The 26178-nt window shown below is 37.5% G+C and overlaps 1 protein-coding gene across 1 annotated transcript in view; it reads right to left on the reverse strand.

The window, feature by feature from the left end:
* Window positions 1-2928: 2928 nt before the first annotated feature.
* LOC121727295 (tachykinin-like peptides receptor 99D) overlaps window positions 2929-26178 on the reverse strand; it is a 28959-nt gene continuing 5709 nt past the window's right edge. Inside the window, exons 3-10 of the mRNA XM_042115032.1 lie at window positions 18184-18358; window positions 11035-11190; window positions 9765-9824; window positions 7949-8099; window positions 6625-6821; window positions 5657-5796; window positions 3166-3715; window positions 2929-3059 (exon numbers count right to left, since the gene is read on the reverse strand). Of these exons, the coding sequence (XP_041970966.1) occupies window positions 3663-3715; window positions 5657-5796; window positions 6625-6821; window positions 7949-8099; window positions 9765-9824; window positions 11035-11190; window positions 18184-18358 (932 nt within the window). The 3' untranslated portion in view covers window positions 2929-3059; window positions 3166-3662. The remainder of the gene's footprint in view (window positions 3060-3165; window positions 3716-5656; window positions 5797-6624; window positions 6822-7948; window positions 8100-9764; window positions 9825-11034; window positions 11191-18183; window positions 18359-26178) is intronic.

The following is a 26178-nucleotide window of genomic DNA, read 5'->3' on the forward strand; positions in this document are numbered from 1 at the left end:
GCTAAAGTTATATTACCGCTTTTTACGTGTTACAAATTAAAGGAAAATATTTGCTATTTAAAGACGTTTCGCCTCTATTTTCAACAATTTATAAAACCTTATTAATTTATTGAACTATTATTACATCCTTCCACCACAAACTTTCGGTAGAGCCTACTTAGTGTTTATGTACATTTATCTTAAACACTAAGTAGAGTATTGACGACCTCTGTGACTCAGTAGTGAGCGCGTTGGTAGCTCAAGCCGGGGGTCGCGGGTTCGAATCCCGACGACGGAACAAAAAGTTTTTAAAGTTCCTGGGTCATGGATGTGTATTAAATATGTGTATCATATAATAAAAATCTTAAATTTATGTATAGTATAAAAGTATTAAATATATTTCCGTTGTCTGGTACCCGTAACACAAGTCCTTCAGGTACTTACCACGGGGCCAGACTGACGTGGTGTGAAGTGTCCATAGATATTATTATTATTAACTTTGGTCTATAATAATAAATGCTCAGTAGAAATATTGTACATAATAATATATTTAATGATACACTATACCTACTATATTACACTCGGGCTAACTTGTCGCTAGCGGTCATTGACTCCCTGTCAAAAACTTGTCATTCTGCATATAAACAGCGATTGACAATGAAGTGTCAGATATTGTCAATCGTGGTTTTATATGGAAAATGACAAGTTTTTGACAGGGCGTCAATGACCGCTAAAGACAAGTTAGCCCGAGTGGACTATAGCTCTCAATAAAAAGTATCTCCATAAAAGTTTTTATCATGGTTCATTGCACAGTGCCTTTTTAAAACTTTTCCCCCGAAAAGTTTACAATAATATTGTAGCACTTCCCAACTTTCATTTTGAATAAAAACGAAATGAAGTAAAAATGTTACGGTCTAAAATTAAAAAGATTGTAAGTTATAACTCCTAACAAGTCAAGTTTCGGGGACTGTAATTTGTTCCCTTTCGTAATCGTTTAAGATTTACGACTTTGGGAAATTTCATTTTTGATAGTCATTATTTGTGAAAGATATAAAAATTTATTGTTGGTTTGATAGCTTTTATTTTAATATGGTTTGCGCTTTGTTTACATAGTTGTTCATCGGTAAAACCAAGAAAAACTTGCACATCTGGCTTTTTATCTTTTTTAAAATAAAATAAAAAATCTACGTAACTTTCATAAGTTATGTAAATTAATGCTCATGCATGACGAACTTCGTACCACTAAGACAAGTGTGAAGTGACATTGCGTAGCTTTATTTCATAGCCCCGTAGCTACGTGGCTCTATAGCTTTGAATCTCAGTAGCCCGTAGACATAGGACTACAAAGGTCCGTAATAAATCCGATGCTCCATAATTACGTAGAACTGTAGCTACGAAGACTGTAGCCCGTAAATTTGAAGTTACATAGCTATGTAACTTCAAATTTACGGGGCTACGGAGCTATGAAGCTACGGGGCTATGGAGCTCCATAGCCCCGTAGCTTCATAGCTCCGTAGCCCCGTAGCTTTGTAGCTTCGGAGCCCCGTAGCTTTGTAGCTCCATAGCCCCGTAGCTTCATACCTTCGTAGCCCCGGTAGCTTCGTAGCTCCATAGCCCCGTAGCTTCGTAGCTCCATAGCCCCGTAGCTTCGTAGCTTCATAGCCCCGTAGCTTCGTAGCTTCATAGCCCCGTAGCTTTGTAGCTCCATAGCCCCGTAGCTTCGTAGCTCCATAGCCCCGTAGCTTCGTAGCTCCATAGCCCCGTAGCTTCGTAGCTCCATAGCCCAGTAGCTTCGTAGCTCCATAGCCCCGTAGCTTCGTAGCCCTGTAGCTTCATACCTTCGTAGCCCCGCAGCTTCGTAGCTCCATAGCCCCGTAGCTTCGTAGCTCCGTAGCCCCGTAGCTTCATACCTTCGTAGCCCCGCAACTTCGTAGCTCCATAGGCCCGTAGCTCCGTAGCCCCGTAGCTTCGTAGCTCCATAGCCCCGTAGCTTCGTAGCTCCGTAGCCCCGTAGCTTCATACCTTCGTAGCCCCGCTACTTCGTAGCTCCATAGCCCCGTAGCTCCGTAGCCCCGTAGCTTCGTAGCTCCATAGCCCCGTAGCTTCGTAATTCCGTAGCCCCGTAGCTCCGTAGCCGCGTAGCTCCATAGCCCCGTAGCTTCGTAGCTCCATAGCCCCGTAGCTTCGTAGCTCCATAGCCCCGTAGCTTCGTAGCTCCATAGCCCTGTAGCTTCATACCTTCGTAGCCCCGCAGCTTCGTAGCTCCATAGCCCCGTAGCTTCGTAGCTCCGTAGCCCCGTAGCTTCATACCTTCGTAGCCCCGCAACTTCGTAGCTCCATAGCCCCGTAGCTCCGTAGCCCCGTAGCTTCGTAGCTCCATAGCCCCGTAGCTTCGTAATTTCGTAGCCCCGTAGCTCCGTAGCCCCGTAGCTCCATAGCCCCGTAGCTTCGTAGCTCCATAGCCCCGTAGCTTCGTAACTCCGTAGCTTCATACCTTCGTAGCTCCGTAGCACGTAACGGTATTAACATTTTTATTGAGTTTACATGAGTGGTTTCTAGTCGCGTAGTTCTTATAAGTTTTAGTTTGGTTTCATTTACACCAGTAGGTGGTAAGAAGTTTGCTTAGTGTGTGGTCAAAAGTTGGTCCTTGTTGAAGCTCCTTCCTACGTTATCCTTAATAGCTACATAGGGTCTCTGCGAGTATTCTTTTTAATTCCACTTATTTTTTCTATTTAGTTTTAATAGTGACCTATTAGTATGAATAATATTATTATATACAAGTTGTGAGGAATAAAAAAAGCTATACTAATTGGGTTCTCAAATGCGCGGGAACAATTTTGTTGTTTAAATTTTTTTATGAAGTGTCATGTTTTAGAAAATCGTTTCGTTATCGTTTAAAAAATTACTTTTACAGATGTATCCTTTTATCTTATGCTGGATTTACTTTTTAACAGAATCATCCCGGTAAAAAATTGTCCATGCGACTCGAGAACTTCTAAAATATTGTTATAAGTAATTAGGCGCACGCGCAGGGTCAACAGAAATGGCTCCGTTGCTTCCACAAAGATTATAGACTAAAGCTTGACCGCTGTAAAGTCGACCCTCGTAGCATACTCGTAGCATACATTTAGAATGCTACGAGTATACTACGATTGTCGACTTTACAGCGGTCAAGCTATAGCACACACAAAAAAAGTACTTTCCCCCAAACTTGTTCAGTGATATAATTACGTTGTATGCGAAATAAACTCTATTTTGTGTATACTAGAGTCGACACTAGTTTGCATACAATAGGCTACAAAGATCAGTAGCTCTACCACGAGTTTAAAGTTACAGTATTTATCGATACTCGATACCGACAACGTAAATGTTTATTATGGCGATGTTAGTTCCGCAAGTAGCCGTTAGAGGCGCTGTGAAATTTGCCATACTAAAAATTTACGTAGTCGGTATCGAGTATCGATAAATACTATAGCTTTAAAATCATGGTAGAGCCACAGGCATTCCTGTCGACCGTGAGTACGGGTAGATCTTAAGCTACGTTCACACTGGCGTCCACTTCAGCCGTACAGGTCGTGCGGGGTGGGCGCGGGGCGGGGGGCGCGTCATATCCACGTGCGCTCGTCGTCGCGAACGTCACACGAGCCCGGCTCGCCGTGCCCGCCGCACGTGTTGCGCCTATGTCAGGTGCTCCCCACGTTGTTGTATGTGCTATGCATCGAAATCCGGATCGTGCCTGGCCAAAATAATAATAGATTAAGCTATGTAACAACTGTAGTCGAGTAAAGAGTTACGAACTAGTTACGAAATAAATTTTGACGGAGTAATTTTTTTATCAGAAGTGGGATGTGTTTTTAGATGTCAGAAGTGGGATCGAATTTGCTGTTACATTATGGAAGTGAGGAATTGCTACGAATGTTTTGATATTTTTAAATTAATTTTGTTTTTTTTTTTTCAAATCACGCTATTTATGGCCATGAATGACGCAATAAATTAAAAAAATATTATGCTGCTCGCCAGTTCTGTTGCGCTGGAACTTGGCTTGACACGTTACCGCGTGTCTAGATTTCTCAAGTCTAATAAGACGAAATCACGTACAGCAAATTCAATCGTACGCTAAAACAGGTTTAAAAATTTAAAACAACTCTTATGGCATACTTTAAAATAACTTTTTAATTTTTTTTTAAGTATGTATTAGCATTTAAATTACAAATACAGTAACATAAAATTTTAACTAGGAAAATACTTTTATTTTGTAGCTGACCTCAATAGTACTGCAAATAACACCTATTAGACCATCAAAGCAGCCATTTATTAAACCAACAGGAAACAGCAAAAAGCTTCTACTTAACGTTCAACATTAATAAGAGTAAGTGACTTCTAACTGCACCACTTTTCAACTGCCTCGCTGCTTTTACCCCTTACAAAATACTTTACTTAACCGACTTAATATGTGTCAAAATTTTAATTACATAGTTATTACAACAGCTGTATTAAATTAAGCTCTTATTTTAAATACAACAAGCAAAAATGTTAAGCGCTACAGAACTATAAGAAAATCTAATTCAAGCACGTAGAGTGGTATCATAATTTTATTTTATCACTGTTTATTATAATAATTAATTAAAAGTAACTACTTGTATAACCAACAAATTATGACCACCCTTAACCTGCTTTTTCATTAAATTCCCTTATAGTAAATACGAAAATATCAAATAAGCCCGAAACAGAGATCCTAACTACGGATGTGAATAGCAAGCCAATCCGCAAGGCAGTACTTGCTTACATTTCCGTCAGCGAATTTAGCCAATTATCGTATTGTTGCGAATGTTAGAATGCTTTATTAATTTTTTTTACCACTTCGACTATAACAAAGCTAAAGTCAGCTGACGAAATTAATTATGTTTATAACATCGAGATACGAGCGTTCAGTCAAGATGCATTTTCGATACATTTCGACAGCGAAGTTCGAAAACAAAATCCAATGCGAACACAAAATCCAACTCGAAGCGATGTCACTTGGCGATGGCCTGCGTCAAATCCCGTATATTCTTGTTTTGGACTTTGTCTTCGAAATCACAAATGTATCTCGAGCAAAGGGCTAAGTAATTACCAACATTGAGGATTGGCCTCCCACATCTCTTACTTGTATATTTTATGTGCATGAAGTAAATGAGGGGAGCCCGGCGGATTTTTGCTGAATTTTGTAGTTTTGACAGTCGTCTTGAATAGACCTATGAAGAAGAATGACCGTTGTTCATGAGTTAATAGTATGAAAAATTAAAAACTGGCATCTAAGCTCGATTTAAATGAGAAATTAAAAGATTAACAAAATTAAGCAAACATGAAATGCCGTGAGACTTTTGACGGTTCCCGTTGAGAATATAATCAACCTAAGAAGTGATTATGTTATTTTATTGTGTACATGTAAAACAATGTTAGTAAAGCAAATAATAAAATTACAAGAGAAGCTTTTGTTTCATATATTCAAGTCCAAAAATTTCGCTAATGGAAATGTTAAGAATGTGAATTATATAATATTAATTAATACTTATTATATTTATTAGGTATATCTTTTTAGCCTTTAATTTAGTATTTTTACAAGAATAACTGTACTGTACTTTATGTAACTATAGACTAAAATCTAAAGCTGGGTTTAAAAAAATACTATTTATACTTGTCCCATTCTTCCTACTCGGCGACAAGGATCTCATGGACCTATCCAAGCGGTCAGTTCCAAAAGCGCGATGCCTACTCAGCCTTCCGTTGCCGATGGCTCCACAGCACCAGAAGAATTGCTTGAAACCACGACGAAATCTGTGTAAGAACCGTAAAATATGGTTAAAAATTAAAGTTTCCATATACGTCATAATCAGTAGAGAGTCGTCAATACTATACTACTAATGGGTTTGAGTAATGAGACCTATTTGCTAAATGAAAACAAACGGTTAAATTACGATCTCTTCTAACATACCGAGCATAACGTATTTGAATAACGCGAGAAAACTTGTTTTCAAATAGTTTCTTTTAATAACCCCCATACCGGGCCAAGGCCGCCAACCCCGCCAACCCTTTGGAATTTTTCGAATATCGGCACTACGTCATATAGACGAACGCGTCGGCCAACGCGTTCGCCTATATGTAGTGCCGACTGAAAGCGAGTGATGAGGGCCAGCCAAATGGACCGACGGTTAACCCTCGATTTAAAAAGTTTATTTGCCTCATTAATTTATTCTAAGAAATTTATTTAAATTTAACAAAAGTTTTCCAATAGAATGCGCAAGTACTTTTCTCCCTTGGGACGAAAATAGAAAGACAAAAATCGGTTCTTTTATTTCATACGTGACGTCTATTTTTACGCGCTTATGAAAGAAATACTGTTGCATAAAGTGATTAACATCTAGCTGCGGGCGGTGTGTTGCCCCATTTTATTTTTTTCTAGTCTCTTTTCTATCCAACTTTGTTGAGCAATTTTTCGAAACGGATAAAGTAGTACTTACTTTTGAACCTTATCAAAAGCGTCAATCGCGATTAACGGATCTCTTTTGTCCCTTCTACTAGGTCAGGGGCTCACCACAATGTGACGAGGGTTGGGCGTACACTAGAAACCCTAATTATAAATATTTAGTCTAGCAAAAAGCTCACTTGGAATTCATCCAGCAGTAGATGATGGGGTTGTACATGGAGTTGCTCATGGCGAGCCAGTAGATGCCGAGGTAGATCTCCTGGATGTGGGAGTAGTTGACCACATCGGGGTAGTAGGAGGTCACCACGAAGTACATGTGGAATGGCAGCCAGCACACCGCGAATATCACCACAACCACGATCATCATTTTCACCACCTGGGGAAATTATTCATAAAAATATTATTCATGCTTCTATAATCTAAATATATATAACTCAAAGGTGACTGACTGACAAACTAGTGATCTATCAATGCACAGCCCAAACCACTAGATGGATCGGGCTGAAATGTGGCATGCTGGTAGATGGTATGACGTCGGCATCGCTAAGAAAGGCTGAAATGTGGGAATGAAAGTTTGTATGAAACTTTGTCAATTTTAAACCTAACGGGCTGAGACTTTGATACCTCATTAGTAATTAATAATAGTACTTCTTAACGCGAGCGAAGCCGCGGGCAAAAGCTATAGTAATATAATAATGCTGAAGACTTTATTGATAATTCGTTTAAATGCGCTAATTTTAAGAACTATTGGACCAATTTGTACCGATATGCAGTAGCCGACGGAAGTTTCGTCTTCATAATTTATAAAAAAGGTGTTTCTGGTTGGGCTGCACGTACTTGACGTTTTGAGATTAATAGGTCAGCGCATTAACCGAATCGAGATTCGAAGCACGAGAATTCGGGCTTCTGAGAAGAATGTTGATTAGATAGTAAATAGAATAGTATCTACAGTAGCAGAAACGTGCCTATATAGAATAAATTGATGTTAAGTTTCCTTATTCTCTCAAAATACAAACCTAAAATCACAAAGGTAAAATATGAAATCGGTATGAGAACTTCAAAGTTATTATAAAACAACTGGAACTTTATTCTGAGACTTTTTAATATAACTGGTAACTTAGATAAGCAAAATAGTATTCAATGGCTTATCTAATACACACACTGTATACACGAAGTATGAAAAGAATGCAGCCCTGAGCAAGCATTCTACAGAGTGGCTTCTTTTTTTAAAACCCCTCTCTTGCCTGGTTAGCATAATAACACTTTTTAATAAAAATAGATTACCTAGACCTAGGCACATTTTACGCAAGGTTACACATAAGAAAATATATTTTATAATCTCATATTTTGATTAAAAAGTGTTTGAAAAACGCGAATTAATTTATTTGGATAAGCATTTTGAATATTCAAAGTCATTGGCTTCATACATTACCCGAACAAAGCTTAACTATTTAAAATCACAGGGGAACATTGTTAAAGTAAATAAAATTAAACTGAACTTACCCTTCGCTTGCTCTTTACGTTGTCTAATTGTCTCTGTGTGCATTCTCCGATAGATTTTGACCCCCACAGCTCCACTCCGACCTTCGCGTAGGTGTAGGTCATCGAGATTATTGGCAGAAAATACGTTAGGACCATAAACGCTACGTTGTATCTGCAATAAAGAAGAGACGTCAAAATAAAGATAAAAGTATGAAATACAATTGAACGGATTGCCCTTTGTCTGGAAAAAGGTGTTGAACTTGGTTAAAATAATATAAATTTGATTTTTATTATAAAAGCTCTCGGTCGTTTATAAATAAAAAAAGATAAGCGTTTGCTGCAAGTGAATAATATCTACTTAATTACGCGTCTAATGGTTAGTTCTTAAGTTTATTTACACAGTAAAAGGTGCACAAAATACACACCGGAACTTTCCGAAAGTTTTTGAAAACTTTGCTCTAAAGGAAGCTCGAAGTGAAAAGGCATTAAAGTTGGTTATTTGACTCTATAATTTGCTCTTGTGTTGAAACTATTTGAATAGAATGCCAATTATTTTAAGAGCAGGTGAATTTAATACTTTTTATATTAATTAGCTAAAAGTAAATCCCTATATTTTTGGTAAGTATAAGGGAGATCGCAGACGGCACACTTTTTGTGTGATCGAGTCTGCAGCGCACATACAGTCGGCATGGTGCGGCCATGCAGATTGTATGTGCGCCGCAGACTCGATCACACAAAAAGTGTACGTGCCATCTGCGATCTCCCTATAAAATATAGTTAAGAGGAGTCCACACCGCCCTTTTTTCCATACAAACGTTGTCCCCTGTTTCCTCCCTGGATAATGCTAGTAGAGTTATAATTTTTTTCCTGAATATCTACGGCCACTAATACAATGTCGCTATGTTTTCTTTTTTTTCATAATTTAATTATTAAATAAGATATGAACGTTCAAAAATCCAAAAAAATGGCCAGATTTTCAGCTGTGTTCAAACATCCAGAAAACAGATTTGGCTAGATTACACAAAAAAAACAAAACATAGGAACACAGCTCAAGCTTTTTTTTAATCTTTAGTGAAAAAAGTACTTAAATCGATTAAATTTTGGAGAATGAATCAGGGGACAACGTATCGTTGATTTTCTGGATTTTCTGCAGTTGTCTTTATCGCATTCTGCGGTATCTAGGCTTGAGGTAAGGGAGACAGCTATAGATATTACACGGACTTTTTATTCATTTCTCTAGCCCCTGGTGTATCCTCTTAAGGATTTTGTGAATAGAAATAGAAAAATGTTAAAGCACCAGAAAAATAAACAATAAAGAAAGTTGCTTGAAATAAGCTGAGAAGTCAGAAATAATACTACATCCAGCTAGACTATTATCTAAAACCTATTATGGTAAGTGCTAATGAGAGCTTCTTCGTTTCGTAAGAAGCTCTTTATTTAACGAGTCTGATACGGAGTGCTACGTTTTCAAATACATTGTTGCACCAATTTAGCAACAAAATAAGCAAACAGTACCATCGCTATAATTATTTGCCTTAGATAATATTATATACTTAATTAATATTGAAAATAAAAACATTGATTTAATTTAATCCATCAATCCACAAGCGGCACCCGGCTGTCAAATAACAATTGAAAATCTATTGTGTCTGCGATTCCCACGATTGAGGTAATAATAATAATTATTATTTCCTGTTTCGTGAAACTTCAAACCACAGTCCATTACAGTAAACACGAGTTTTGAAATTGTAAAACAATAATTGCTACGTTTTTAAACTATAGAAATTGGTACTTTAAAAACTTTTTATTTCAGTTATAGTACTTTAAAAGTACTTACGCATACTCCAGGTCAGATCTAGTCGTGATACCGTCCGGCCACTCGGGAAAACACACTCGCCTGAAACACAAAATAAGTTAAGAAAGTTAAGAAAACAAGATTTTACAGGTTACTTAGCTAACTAGCTACTCCCAAGGTGTTTACAACTTATTAGTTCAACGTCACAAAATAGCGGCAGATAATTTTTTTTCCAAATTATCTATGTTTGTAGTTTACCTTTATTTTCTTTATTAAGTAAATTTGTTTCAGTATACAGTAGTCTTACTAGCTACGTTTCTCATTATTATTTATCAATTCCCAGGGCAATAAACAGTAAGTCCTAAATGAGGTATGGTCTGAGTCATAAACTTTCGTATTAAGTCTCTTTTAATTACAATTAAGGCTGTCACAGACAGAGCAGGTAATGTATATTAATGTACATTACATCCCGTGATGTATATCTTTACATTATATTAATGTATCACACACACAAGAGGTAATGTAATGTATCTTTCCCTACATTTCAATGCTAAACGCCCCGCTTGACGCACATTTCAACTGCTAAAGTGTTATACAGACTGTTCTTATTTTTAATGTTGTAATACTATGGCCTTTCAAGTTACTTGCTATTAGATTCACTGGATAGTTCATCAGAAGATGATTCGGATTGTAATTTTGATGCGTGCATTGTTACATATTGTGCCAAAAACAGAACGATGTGGATTGAAGATATTTGATTGGAAATATAGGCTCCAGGGAACAGACTGCCTGCAGTACCTGCTGTGAAGTGCTGTGCTAAGGTGGCAATTGGCAACACTGTGTGTATCTGTCTATCATACACATATAATATAATCACAGAAATTTTTGAACACCCTATGAAGAGAAGAGATGTATCGTAATATACAGAAATATATTGAGATGTATTGAGATGTATTTAGATGTATCAAAATATAAATGTATATATTCATATAGCTCGGTATCTTAAGATACGAAGATGTAAAAATATACATTATAGCTGCTGTGTGTGGTCTCCTGACGATTTCTATAGAAAGATGTATTGAGATGTATCGAGATGTATCGTGCTATAATATACATATTTACATTACCTGCTCTGTGTGTCACAAGCTTTAATTGAATGGAATTTTGTGATTCCTCTCGTACTGTAGGAGGTTATGTCAGTAATTAAATGTTAGTTATATCAACTTATATCTTATATTATGTATTAGGGCCGGGACATAAAAGCACGACACGACGTCGTGTCAGTAGTAGACAAGTGTAAAGTTTAAGAGACCTTGTAGTACCATCCGGCTGTGGGTCGATGTCTGTGGTGAAGTAGATGAGGTTGGGGCTGCTGATGATGGAGCTGCCGGCCCAGATGGCGGCGGCGATGCCCAGCGTCGCCCGTTTGCCCAGCCGAGGCCGCAGGGGATTCATTATTGCGACGTATCTGTAACAATGATTTTTTTATTGGAATGAAGTTCGAGGCATCTAGACGGAACGACACTTTTTGACCGACACTTATTTTAGTACCTGCGTTGAAAGTTTTTTTTGTGATTTGTAGGATCTAGTGCTCCAGCGTCATGTTTGTTTTTTATAAAATAAGGGGGCAAACGAGCAAACGGGTCGCCTGATGAAAAGCAACTACCGTCGCCCATGGACATTCGCAACATTAGAAGAGCTATACAGAAATTTTAAAAAGTTACTCTTTCGCCGCTGCTACGTTCACAGTAAACTCATAAACACCATAAAGTTCTAACTTCTATCACTATATTTCGTTACACTAACATCTATATCTATACATAATATTATTATAAAACAAAGTCGCTTTTTTCCCTCATGTCCCTTTGTTCCCTTTAATCTCCAAAACTACGCAACGGATTTTGATGATTCTTTCAGTGTTAGATAGCTCATTTATCGAGGAAGGCTATAGACTATATTTAATAACGCTAAGACTAATAGGAGCGAAGAAATAGAGGAAAGTATGGAAAAAACGGGGGAAATTATTTGAAAGGGTTAACTTGAATTCGCAAAACTCAGGAACTACTGGTCCGATTTGAAAAATTCTTTCAGTGTTACGTAGCCCATTTATTGAGAAAGGCAATTTTATCACGCTAAGACTAATAGGCGAATGTGGAAAAAACTAGTGGAGCAATTTTTATGTTATTTGGCACAGATGAGGAGTAAACCACGTGAAGGATCATAGCAATTTTTTCAGTGGCTATATATTTTATACCCGTGCGACGCCGGGGCGGGTCGCTAGTATACTATAATATTACAAAGCAGGAGAGTATGTTTGAAAGCGCTATAGTCTCAAAAACTACTGTACCGATATTTTAAATTTGTTTTTATTGATACACGATTGATTCTTAACATAGAGTCAACTACTAGGAAGTAGAAAGGTCGAAGGACATAAGCTACTTTTTGCGCGAAAATGTGGGGTTCTTGCGTTTAAGCGAGCGAAGCTGTGCGGAACGACCAGTCATTACTCATTCATATGAAGCACTGAAGTTTTTGCTTAGTATTTTTATTGAACAAATTCATATTTCCAATAATATTAAGAGCTGATGTCCTTCAGAATTTCAGATAAAAGAAAATATCTACTTATTCCCAAAATGCGCTTAGACTCAAAAGAGGCTTATTTTTAATTTCGGGAACCGACATGGGATAGTTATTATTCAGAAAATTTGCGGACAACATCTACATGTACTGTGAATTGTAATTTGTAATACTACAATTACAACAGTACCGAAATCATTATTTCTACTAGAGCAATCTCTAGTAGAAATAATGATTTCGGTACTGTCTCCAATGAGATACAACAATAATAATTACTGTCTTAGCAAAAATAAACGAATTCCGTAAGTATTCGTAAAAATAACAACATCAAATAACATAAACATCAACTCTTAAAATACTACGTAATAAAATTAAGGCAAGTCGTAAAACAAAACACTGCTTCAAGACGCCTTCTCTTTTCGGAGTTTTGTAGAATAACAATTCATTGATATATTTACCCAGTACGAGAAAATATTGTATAGATCAATCTGTATCTTTTGCATTGTAAGAAACTGTTGATTTGTCTATTTACTAATTTTACTCAACAATAGATTGAAGCAATTTTGTTCAAATATTTAATATTTTTCAATTTACTCTACTATCCAAAAATAAAATCAAAAACTGTCTGATTAGGTACCTAATCTGCGTAAAGCCTACAGGACGTATAAAATATGTTCATAATATTATAATCATACAACTAATATAAACTTTTCGGAGCATGGTCCGACTGCCAATTCACTTGGTTTTATTATCATACTAGCTGTTTCCCGCGACGTTGTATGCAAATGTCTTACCTATGATTTTGCTCGTAATCTCTACAGTGTGTTAGTGTAAACAGGTGGGAGAGCCATGCTTCGGCACCAATGGGCCGGCTCGACCGGAGAAATACCACGTTCTTACAGAATACCGGCGTGAAACAGCGCTTGCGCTGTGTTTCGCCGAGTGAGTGAGTTTACCGGAAGCCCAATCCCCTACCCTGTTCCCTTCCCTACCCTTCCCTATTACCTTATTCCCTCTTAAAAGGCCGGCAACGCACCTGCAGCTCTTCTGATGCTGCGAGTGTCCATGGGCGACGGAAGTTGCTTTCCATCAGGTGACCCGTTTGCCCGTTTGCCCTCTTATTTCATAAAAAAAACACCGGATTTTTTTTAGTTTCCAGCATTGTTCTCATAGGAAAAGTTGTTCATTTTGACGGGCTCATTTGATGATTTCAAGGATAACGGTGTTTACACTAACACACTGTATAACTGCGTCAAATATTACAATTTTATAAATATCGGTCCAGCCATGACACACACATGGTGTGGCCACGGGAATCAGGGATTAAATTTTAATTATATTAGAACATCGTTAAAGCATACTGTTTTAAATATTTTGTTGGCGACAAAAGGGTCAAAGCCACATTTAAGTTATTTAATATTTATAGTTTCCTAACAAAATATTGAAAAGACGAGGGACGAAAATAATGAGGCTCAGTATTAATTTTCATAATTAATTTAACAAATTGCTTTGATGCCAGTATTAAATTTTTTCAACCAAGTATGAAAGTAAAAAAATAAATAAAAACAAGAGTTATTAAAAATACGCAACGTAAAAGCAATTCGTGCCTACTTGATTAGTGCTATACAGGTACAAACAAATTGATTCCTAGGCAGTTGATAGACGCGCCGAGCTCGGCAAAGAGAGCAACCACGTGCTGGGGACTAACGGTTGCAGCACAAAAGCCAGCAAGTCGCCCGGCACGAGGAAGAAGCGCAAGGCTCCCTCCAAGGCTAAGCTGCGTAAGCGGCCTGGAACCGATGAGGCAGGGGCGAGTCAAAACGCCCCCGCCATGGAGGTGGGAGCCTAGGCCTGTGGGCGGTTGATCGGGGGATCACTGCCTACAACATAGGCCTCGAGGAGAAAGCCTCCCTTTGATGCCCGGGGAGCCTCTCAGTGAAGGCAGGCGGCGGCGCAGGCTGCTGCAATGATGTGGTGCCGGAAGCGACAAGCGCTGCGGAGGACGCGGTGCGATAACGATCCCGCTCCTTCGCGTGTAGCGTTGACGAAGGCATGGGGGGGTTTTAGTCGGTAAACCTCCGGTGATCCGGAGGGAGTCCGACATACCCCTGCCCCTTCCCCCGAGGGGGCGGGGGATGCGTAATGCATTTCCCCTCCTCAAAAAAAAAGGCAGTTGACAGACTTACGTAATTTGGTCAGCTTATGTCAATTCAATTCAAAGATTTGACGTAACGCGACTTAATTGCTTAGGTTCTCCATCTGCCTAGGAATCAACTTTTCTGATAGTACCTACTTACCTAGTAGTTAGTACCTACTATCTGTATATAATTATAAAACTCAAAGGTGACTGACTGATTGACATAGTGATCTATCAACGCACAGTCCAAACCACTGGACGGATCGGGCTGAAATTTGGCATGCAGGTAGATGTTATAACGTAGGCATCCGCTAAGAAAGGATTTTGATAAATTCCAACCCCAAGGGGTTCAAATAGGGGATGAAAGTTTGTATATAATAATATTTCTTAACGCGAGCGAAGCCACGGGCAAAAGCTCTTCATATTATAAATTGATACAAAGGCAGATAACGAACCTAACCTATGTCATTTGGTAGCTTGCTACCAAATGACATAGGTTCCCTCGATTAGTGATTGAGTAGAGATTGAGTTGAGTTGAGTGAGAGTGAGGAGTTCCCTCGATTAGTGATTACTTATGGATCCCTTCATCAGGTCACCACTTTGGTGATCATGATACCAAATGGGATGATACTCTATACACCAAAAGAAAAATTTAGAAAATCGATTCACCGACGGCGGAGTAATCGTTGAACATAAAAAACGAACATAACACCTCCTCCATTTTGAAAGTAGGCTAAAGTTGTAGCCTATGTGCTATTCTGATGTATAAGCTATATTATTGTAGTTTATTATTATATTATTATAATTATTATATGTATATATATATATATATATATATATATATATATATATATATATAGGTATGTATATAAGTAGGAAGTAAGATATTAGTAGGGTGTACTTAGGAAATATTCATCAAATTCCGGAAGCCTCTTAAGAAATTGAGTTGATATTCGGCAACTGTATAGTATTTCCCTATAGTCATAACAAGACCGTCTTCTTCCATCACAAGTAATTAAAACTTAAACTTGTTGGGGTGCTTTTATCCAATGGGTTTGTATAGTATATCCTTTTAGCGGAAATTCGTCCGTCACCGCCGTAACCGGGACGTCACGTCACCGATAACGAGATTATTTGGACCGATAAACTGCCACTTTATAACCTACAGGTCTCATTTTCCAACATTGGTCTAGCGACCCATGCCGCCGCCATTTGTAGTGGCGTAAAGCAAAATGCAATGCAAACCTAGCCTAAGGTGTACTCGGCGAATAGGTAGCGATCATTGACCCCCTGTCAAAATCGTAATTAGCATACTCAATGTGAACTGAATATGAAGCATATCACTTCGAACTTATAAAAAGTTGGAGATTATGATTCTAATAGTTACCAAAAGGTTTTCCGATGAATCTATAATAATAATCTGTGTATTTATAAGAGGTCAATTTTATTCTTAAACGAGCTTTTGCCCGCGGCTTTATTATTATTATATACAAACTTCCATCCCCTATTTTAACCCCTTGGGGTTGGAATTTATCAAAATCCTTTTTTAGCGGATGCCTTCGTCCTAATGATGATGGCGGTGGACAAACGCCCTTATTCTGTATCCTAAAACACGCAAAGCCACTCAAACTTTGGTCTGTTAATTCATCGAATTACTTCCTTCGTCCTTTAGGTAGGTATGTTTGATGTGTCCGTAAACTCATGATGTGTCCGTAAATTCAAATAGGGTCTGACCCACTTTTGTCTTTTCTACAAGTACCAAGTGTTCTTGGTCTGGCAAACATCTTCATAGTCCCTTTCTGTTCACATAATCAAAATCATTAAGCTATGTAGTATGTAAGTCTACGTTTAGGCCTTAGGCCTAGGTCAATATTATGTTAGTTGCCATTATTTAATTTGGTTATTATAACTAGACTTTCTAAAATAAGTTATATGCACTGTATTGTAATAAAATATCCAAGCAATATATTCGCCAACAATAATCATACAGAAACACCCAACTATATACATACAAGGAAGGAAATGACCGGTCCGTGCAATCTTGATCGTCCCGGGCACGTTTTTGGATACGGGTTACGACAAATCTGTAATCTTACCATTCTAATTGATCCATATACCTAGATTGCAATAATAAGCATTTTAATTGCTTCCCTCGTTTAATTTACTCAAATCTATACATATAATAAGACTGTAGAAATGACAATTCTGTACATTAAAGATATCCAAAAAATAATAAGCGGGGGCTGTTACTACATCGCTATTGAAGCCAAAACTGTGGTTAGTTTTTTGTCTGTCCGTCTGTCCGTCTGTTTGTTCCACCATCACACGAAAACTACTGATCCGATTTGAATGCGGTTTTCGCAGATATATTTGTCTTCTCCCAACTTAACATCTGGTGTACAAAAATTTTGCCCCCCACCTCTCCAAGGGGTCAAAAGAGGGGGTAAGATTTTGTACCAAACTTTTTTCTTTAACACGAAAACTACTGATCCGATTTGAGTACGGTTTTCGCAGATATATTGATCTTCTTCCAACTTAACATCTGGTGTATAAATTTTTCCCCCCTCACCCCTCTAAGGGGACCAAAGAGGGGGTCAAATTTTGTATCAAACTTTTTTCTTCAATGGACTAACTTCATATTATTAACTGTATTTTCCAATTTAACATCTGGTGTATAAAATTTTTCCCCACCCCTTCAAGGGGGCCGAAGAGGGGGTCAGATATTGTATCAAACTTTTTTTTTAATATGAAAACTACTGATCCGATTTGAATATGGTTTTCGCAGATATATTTTTCTTCTTCCAACTTCATATCTGGTGTATAAAATTTTTCCCCCCCACCCCTCAAACGGACCAAAGAGGGGCCAGATTTTGTATAAAACTTTTTTCTTTAACACGAAAACTACTGATCTGATTTGAATACGGTTTTTGCAGATATATATGCCTTATTCAAACTTACCCGCGCCCCCCATACCCCCCCCCCCCCCCCCTGCTGGTAATGTTGTCAAGCAAAAACATGTTGCGTCGTTAGTGTTGAGTTTTAATTCTTATTCCTTAGGAACAAACTAAGTTATTATTTAATAGTGAAACATACAGATTTCGAGTGTCATTTGATTAATATGAGGGAGGCTTTGCCTGGATATGGACAGACGGACAGGCTGATATTATATCTTTGTACTCGGGTTCCGTTTTTTACCATTTGAGTAAGGGACCATAAAAAGGAGAGAATTATCCATTTCCGTTATTATAATATGGTAACGCCTACGAAGTCGCGGGAAACAGCTGTCCATACTGATATTATAAATGCGAAAGTGTATTTGTTTGTTTGTCCTTTCTTCGCAGCCTAACGAAGCAACCAATTGACTTGATTTTTGGCATCGACTTAGTTGAAAGGATAGAGAGTAACATAGGCTACTTTTGGTCTTGGAAAAACATCATGTTTCTAAAGGAGATTGCAAGAATATTCGTATTGTACATGATTTTCGAATTTCACGCGAGCGAAGCCGCTGGCAAAAGCTAGTAATTTATTAAAATTTAAATACCGACGGTTAATAAATGATAACTTAACTTTCAATGAATGAATATTTTGACATAAAATCCATATATTTTCTGTCAAACTGTTCACAAAATTGAAGTAAAGTAATCGTTAGATCTGTCTGCGTTTTTATCATGTGAAAATATACAAAAACGAAGTTTTTCATGCCGTTTTCCTTCGCTGCATGTAATTGTTCAATAAAAAAGAACTCACCGATCTATGCTAATGGCCATGAGCGTGAAGACGGACGCTGATATGCTGAGCACGGCGATGAACTGACAGAACTTGCAGTAGAAGTGTCCGAACGGCCAGTCCGAGTACAGCATGTACGTAAAGTTGAACGTCACGTTGAGGGTCGACACCATCGCGTCCGCCACCGACAGGTTAACTGGAACAACCGGACATTCGAAACATGAATTTCAAAATCTATTTGGAATATTCAAGTTTTTTTTTAACTTGTGATGTGATGTGCTTGGCACAGGTCATTTGTATGAACCGTCCTTCTTCGTGAATCTTATTGCCGAATCTGGATTGAATTAATTAGTAGAAGCCTGGCGAATCAAAAAGAAGAGGCTTATAATTATTTTATTAAAATTCATGCAAAGCTTTTTCTTTGCATTTGCACGTAAACCATTTTAAAACGCGCGCCACGCAGTAAATTTAAGCAATATCTACTGGAAAGTTTATAGTACAATGTCATAGTAAGTTCAAAACATTTTATTTTAAGGTGACTTTCCGATCTTTACCGCAAGCGACCGCAACCGACAAAAAATCAAATAAAATGCTACTTTATGACCTGGGCCCTAGGCTATAATTTTCGTTTTTCAGCGGCGGCATGAGTCGCTAGACCAATTTCGGTAGAAAATGAAACCTGTAGCCTCGGTCATAAAGTGGCATTTTATTTTAATTTTTGTCGGTCGCGGTCGCTTGCGGCAAAGATCGGAAAGTCACCATTACTTTAAATATAGCAGTAGCTCTACCATGAGTTTAAAGCTATAGTATTTATCGATACTCGATACCGACTACCGTAAATATTTAGTATGGCGATTTTAGTTCCGCAAGTAATCCGCTAGAGGCACTGTAAAATTTGCCACACTAAAAATTTTCGTAGTCGGTATCGAGTATCGATAAATACTATAGCTTTAAACTCATGGTAGAGCTACAATAGTTCAACAAGTATACTAGTCTCTACGTACATTCCTGATTTCTGTTACCAGCATAATATTATAAACTGCCCTAGATTAATCAATGCAATAATTGGACACAAATGAATTTATAACTTCATTATAGCAATAACATATTGTACATTGTAGCTATTATTATAATAATGTTTGATTTACTACTTGATTAATTTTCTTAATTAATTAATTTTCGACTGAATGACATAACTACAGACAATTTTGCTTTAAATAGCATAATATTATTATGTTATGACTGCCGTCATTATAATATAATATTATTATGTCGTTGGCCAAAGCTTTTAGTGGCGTCATTTTTGGCAACATTTTCTGTATCAATTCGTATTTCCCGGTACTGTTATGTCATGTTACAATGTGACATGAAAATACAAGGTTCCGCACATAAGGGTCTCCTGATCCCACCTTTCATTACCGTCCCAAAAACCTCTTAAAAATAATGAGCGAAACATAAATCCACTTGTGACGAAAAAGTTTGGCTATTAACAAAAATGTCGATATAAAATATTTTCGATGGTCGCAAAACGCGATCGAAGGTCGCAGCGGCCTGCTCTCAAGTAAAGTGTAGTTATAAGTTGGAATTGAGTTGTCCACTCTAATGGACTTAGCGAAATACCATGTTATGGAAGTTTCCTACCTGAGTGTCTGTTCAGTATAATATTTTAGCTTGAATGTATCATTACGTGACTTGTGATAATATAGTTTACTCAACTTGGTTTTCATGGGTTTTTAAATTCTGTCTTCATTACTTACTAGCTGTGTCCCGCGGTGCTACACGCTGTTTAAGAGTAAAATTAAATTTGTATATTTTACTTTAAATACTAAGTACGTATTAAAATATGATATTTAACTTTAAATACTACGTAACTTAACTTTAACTCCTAACAAATTTAAAATTATGGGTACTTGGCGGGAACGCAGCTGTGTTTCAGTTAAGCGTCATTATTAGCTGCATAAGCCACGTCTTAATTCTTCTAAGAACGTGCTAAGTAAAGTCGACGCTTAACACCTATATTTTACCTACACGGGCTACACAGGTATTTCGCACATAAAAATAATGACCGTTGTTTTAAGTTTATCTTGTCGCTAGACTGTTCAACCTCGATTGTACCATTTTTTACGTTGACAGACCTATGTCGTTTGGTCGACTTATGTCAAATCAATGTAAGCTGTGATCGGTCGGATACGGGATAGGTTTGAGTTTTGACTTAACGCGACCAAATTACTTAGGTCCTTCATCTGCCTAGGAATCAAATTCTCTGATAGTACTTTTTTTATTTATCTGTATTTAATGCATCTTTAATTTTCTTTTGACCTTATTAAACCACAAGAAGTATTTATAAATAGGGCAAACAAACTCTATATACCCTGGTCTTTTATTCTATGAAAATTTCGTGTTGTAATTAAAAAGACATAACGAACTGAAATAAACTAAGGACGAAGCTGCATTAATGTTGCAAAAATATTAGAATCAAGGTTCTTCTCTTATTCATGAACATGGGAGCCAAAATTAAATCCTCAAGTAGATAATGATGATAATGCCATTAATTAATATTAAATGATTCAGAAAAAAAATCGTTTCATAATTACAGGCTTTTAGGGATCCTCAATTTTATAATCAGTCTGAATCTTTTGTTTTATACTGACGAGCTAAGTGAAGAAAATGAATTTTAAAAATGGAAAATTCTTTCTTGAAAATCTCAAAATATTCAATTATTACATTGTGTCAAAATCTATTTAAATTACGTAGTAATTAGTAATATTTTATGACATATTTTTCACATACCCCATACAAATTGTAAAATATTATTATTTTAGGCAAACTGTAAATAATGAATATAATATAAACACTGGCCCAATAATTACACGTAAATTCAGTTTTTCTTATATTTTATTTAAACAAAAGAATCCAGCCAGCTGTGCTCTCCAAATTAAACAAACCTTAATTTAGGTACAAAGAAATTATTTTTGCTTCGTTCATTCAATTTATTACCAGAATAAATTTAATATTGTCTGATTCTAACACGATTACGGCGAAACCAAAAGGGATTTTGCATGCATGTGTCCTCGTAGCGGCTAAACTACTGGTCCGATTTTAACAAATCAGCCGAGCTAGCACGGCCACCAGTAGAAATGCGAAAGTATAGACAAACAAACTTCTGTCAAATCTGTCAAAGTGCGAAGAACACGCTCCTCAAAATAAATAGTTTTCGTGTGGAAAAAACAAGAATTACGAAGAAACTTATAGTGCAACATATAGAATAATAACAGTTGCTTTTGTGAAAGTGTTATTTCCGCGTGAAACTGTGTATTTTTGTGAAAAAAGTGCTGAGAAATATGCATTTGACACTATATAATTTATGAAATATTTAAATACCCTCAATAAAATTAACATTTTCATACTGACATTGACGTTGAAAAAAAAACGACAGATAGGTCAAGTTCAGTGTTACCAGTGTTACAAAATAAAAATACCCAAAAATGGATACGCAGAAAAGTCCTAACCCATCTCAAACAAAATGTTCGAAGTGTCGCAAACAACCAAACGAGAAGAAAACTGTTACTTGCGATTCCTGCAAAATACTACTGTGTGGAGACTGTCATGGGCTGTCACCTACAGAAATCCGTGTACTTGAACTTAAAACTGTTGCTCGTGTCATGACTTTTCTTTGCGAAAACTGTAAGTCTGCACTATCTCAATTACCACTGATAATGAAGAAGCTGAATGACCTTACTGAAGAAGTCCAGCAGCTTCGACTACGACAAAGCATGCTAGCGACTGAATCAGCTATTCAAGAGATGACTGAGCGAGCCAATAGGTCTAACAATATTATTATGTATGGTGTACCTGATTCGTCCAGTGATGTAGCTGAGCAATCAATCTGCAATTTTGCAATCATAAGTACCATAACAAAGGAAGTAAAGTTTGATGGCATAAAGATGTTCCGTCTCGGTGCCCCTAAGTCTGATGCCAAAGCCAGGCCGCGTCCGCTGAAGGTTGTCCTACGAAGCAAAAACGATGCAATGCATATTCTTCGTAATAAGAACAAACTTAAGGAACCCAAGAATATAGCATCTGACTTGACCCCTCTACAAAGAGAATACTTGAAATACTTAAGAGAGGAGTTAAACAGGCGCACTAGTGAAGGAGAGAATGATATAACTATAAAATATGTCCGTGGGCATCCAGCTATTGTAAAAATAGAACAAAATAAAAAAAAACTAGCTTCAAATAATAATCCACACTACATACCTACACCAAAGAGAAACTATGCAATCCCAAATGACAACAATAAACCAGCAATTTTAAAAGCGCTTACCACCATTATAATTCTTTACACAAACATACAATCATTACTCTCTAAAATGGACCTTTTTATTGCCAGAATAATTTCTCAGAGACCTAACATTGTTGTAATAACCGAAACATGGCTCAAACCAAGTATACCAGACTCGATGATAAAAATACCAGGATATGAAGAAGAGAATGAGAATGAAAAGAAGAGATGACCGTATTGAGAAACGAAGCGGAGGAGTCGCAATTTATGTCTCAAACAAAACCGATTTCATGACTGCAAGATTGAACAATAACCTCAACAAGAAACATGAAAATTCAGAATGTTTATGACTCGACTTGAAAATTGGAAAAAGTATTATCTCACTTTGTGGTGTGTATAGAGGACATGACTCAACAATAGATTATGATGACATCTTACTTCAACAGTTACATAAAGCGTCATGCGATGGCACGGTGGCTATATTAGGAGACTTTAACTATGGTGGAGTCAGGTGGTCTCTGGAAGACACTGGTTATATGACACCAAAAGAAAATAACTTCGTTCAGTGGTACAACAACACCAACCTTTTGCAATTAATAGACAAGCCCACTAGGTCCAGGCAAGGCAACCAACCGTCAACTTTAGATCTTATACTTACGAATGATGAATCTCTTATAGCTTCTATAGACCACCAAGCACCTATTGGAAAAAGTGATCACTCATGTCTATTAGCTAATAGACATGAGTGATCACTTTTTCCAATAGTATAGCAGTTGAATAGTAGCTACTATTCAACTGCTAACACCTAACAACAAAAATACAGAAGTTAATTACAGACTAAACTTTCATAAAGCGGACTTTACAAAAATAAATGAAAAGGTTCATTCTACTATGACCACTGAAAGTATGAAGGTACCAGATTGCGTTAAAAATCAATACGACAGTTTCTTAAATACCTTAAGAGAGGCAATTAATCAGTATGTGCCGCACACCAAAATTAATTATGACAGTAAAAACAAACCATGGGTAACAAAAGAGATAAAGCACTTGGTCAACAACAAATTAACACTGTGGAATAAATACAAATTAACAGGACTTGACAAAAACTATAAAGAGTACAGAGAGGCAAACAATCGCCTAGTCAATAAAATCAAAAATGCTCGCAAAATTTATGAACAAAACATTCTAAATGCCGGCCCTGAGAAATTTTATTCATACTTGAGACAACAGGTTACATCCAAGGTTAGTATATCGGCTATACTACACAACAAACAAGGCAAAAATGTAACTCAGCCCTGTGAAATTGCCAACGTGTTTGCATAGCAGTTTGCACATGTTTTTCAAATAGAACCAGATAACCAGCTGCCTATTCTAGACCCTAAACTTAGAATGAGGACTCAATCGAGGATATCCAATTTACCCAAAACAAAATTCGTCAAGTGATAAAGGAATTTAAATCTGACTCTTCACCTGGACCAGATGAAGTCCCTGTGGCAATATAAAAAAAATGCGACGTCGCCGAACACCTGGCCATAATAATGCAAAAGTCGTACGATACTGGAACGCTACCAGATAGTTGGAAAACGGCTACAGTGACGCCAATCTTCAAAAAAGGAAACAAACTAGAACCTGCTAACTATAGGCCTATCAGCCTGACCAGCGTCGTATGCAAAGTGATGGAGAAAATTATAGTAAAGCACATTAGAAATTTCTTTAGTAGATACAAAGTAATTCCGGAACAACAACACGGTTTTTGCCCGCATCGCTCCACAATATCAAACTTACTGACTTGTCTCGCTATATGGACTGACCACTTTAATAAGAGAGAACCAATAGATATTCGATCCTGTGTTGTACATCCTATATACCTTCGATCTTCCCTACTGCCTTCAATGCAATCTAAGCATCTTTGCCGATGACACTAAGATATTTGCAAATCCATTAACTGACTACAACCGACTTCAAGATGACCTCAACAAAATAGCTAACTGGTCAAAGCAGTGGCTTTTGAACCTGAATTCTTCTAAATGCACAGTGCTTCACATTGGCAAATGCAATCCTCACTTGCAATATAAATTAAATGATACCCAATTACTTGAGGTCAATGTGCTTTTTTTTTTTTAATGTGCAACCTGACTTGGGTGTAAAGATAACATCTGATCTAAAGTGGGGAGAACATATTTCATCCATCACAAAGAAAGCAAGAAGTCTAATATACTTAGTGAGGAAAGCATTTCATGAGCTTACACCAGAAATGTTGCCAGAGGATGTTATAGCAGTCCAGAATGTTAATCATTTCAAGAACAGTGCTTCTTTTTTTTTAATGTGCAACCTGACTTGGGTGTAAAGATAACATCTGATCTAAAGCGGGGAGAACATATTTCATCCATCACAAAGAAAGCAAGAAGTCTAATATACTTAGTGAGGAAAGCATTTCATGAGCTTACACCAGAAATGTTGCCAGAGGATGTTATAGCAGTCCAGAATGTTAATCATTTCAAGAACAGACTTGACAGATATATGAAAAATCACTGTTAAAATGCACAGAGAACAACCTGATACAGGCAACATCAGTTGTGTCAACTGCTTGCCTGATTACATATAATAATATAATATAATATAATATAATATAATATAATATAATATAATAATAATAATAATAATAATAATAAACTGTGGAGATAAACTTAAGGTGAAGTTCCGATCTTTTTTCGTTCTGAAAAATTCAATTAAAATGCCACTTTATGTCAGACTAAGAATTCAAATAATATGCTACTTTATTACAAATATTATCGTCTGTCATAAAGTAGCATTTTAATTGAATTTTTGTTGGTCGCGTTTAGCCGCGGTAAAGATCGGAACGGACCTTAAGTTTATGTCCACGGTTTGTCCATACTTTTGCATTTCTACTGGTGGCCGTGCTAGCTCGGCAGGTGTAAGACCTGAGCACTGCAAGTCTCGAGGTGGGACTAATAATGAATAGGTCCAAAATCAAAATAATTACTAATAGCACGAAGCGTAGGGTCGAGGTAGACGAGCAAGAAATGCAATATGTCGACGAGTACATCTACTTGGGCCAGTTAGTTTCTTTTGAAAATAGACAAGTGAATGAAGTCGATCGTCGAATTGAAAACGCCTGGAAGAGCTACTGGTCCATGTAGACGCTGATGAAGGAAAATTTACCGATCTCCCTGAAGCGCAGACTCGTCGACATGTGCATTCTGCCTGTCCTAACCTACGGTGCACAAACTTGGTCATTGACTGATTCACAAAAGTCCCAACTTGGGGTTTGCCAAAAAGCAATGGAGCGCAGTATGTTAGCGCTCCAAAACAGGTATCAAGGATGTAGATGTCAAGGCTGCCAAGCTGAAGTGGGATTGGGTGGGTCACGTTGGCCGTATGCATTCCAACCGCTGGGCAAGGATCTCAACAGAGTAGACACCTGAAGACGGCGCCGCCGCCGAGGCCGGCCTAGAAAAAGATGGCGTGATGAGCTGGAGGCATACCAGCCAGGTTGGCCAGCGGTGGCGCAGGAGAGAGACAGATGGAAGTCTGGAGGAGGCCTTTGCCCAGCAGTGGGACAGTTTAGGCTTATAATAATAGGTGTCAATAGATCACGACGACGAGATGAGAAAACACCGCGGTCCACGGGTGACATTGGCCTGTTTTTTTAGGTCTCCCACACAAAACTGCGAATTCGCATCGCATAAATTTGCAACAGTACTAAAAATTAC

This window comes from Aricia agestis, chromosome 5 (genome assembly GCF_905147365.1).
Source record: "Aricia agestis chromosome 5, ilAriAges1.1, whole genome shotgun sequence".
Classification (NCBI taxonomy): domain Eukaryota; kingdom Metazoa; phylum Arthropoda; class Insecta; order Lepidoptera; family Lycaenidae; genus Aricia; species Aricia agestis.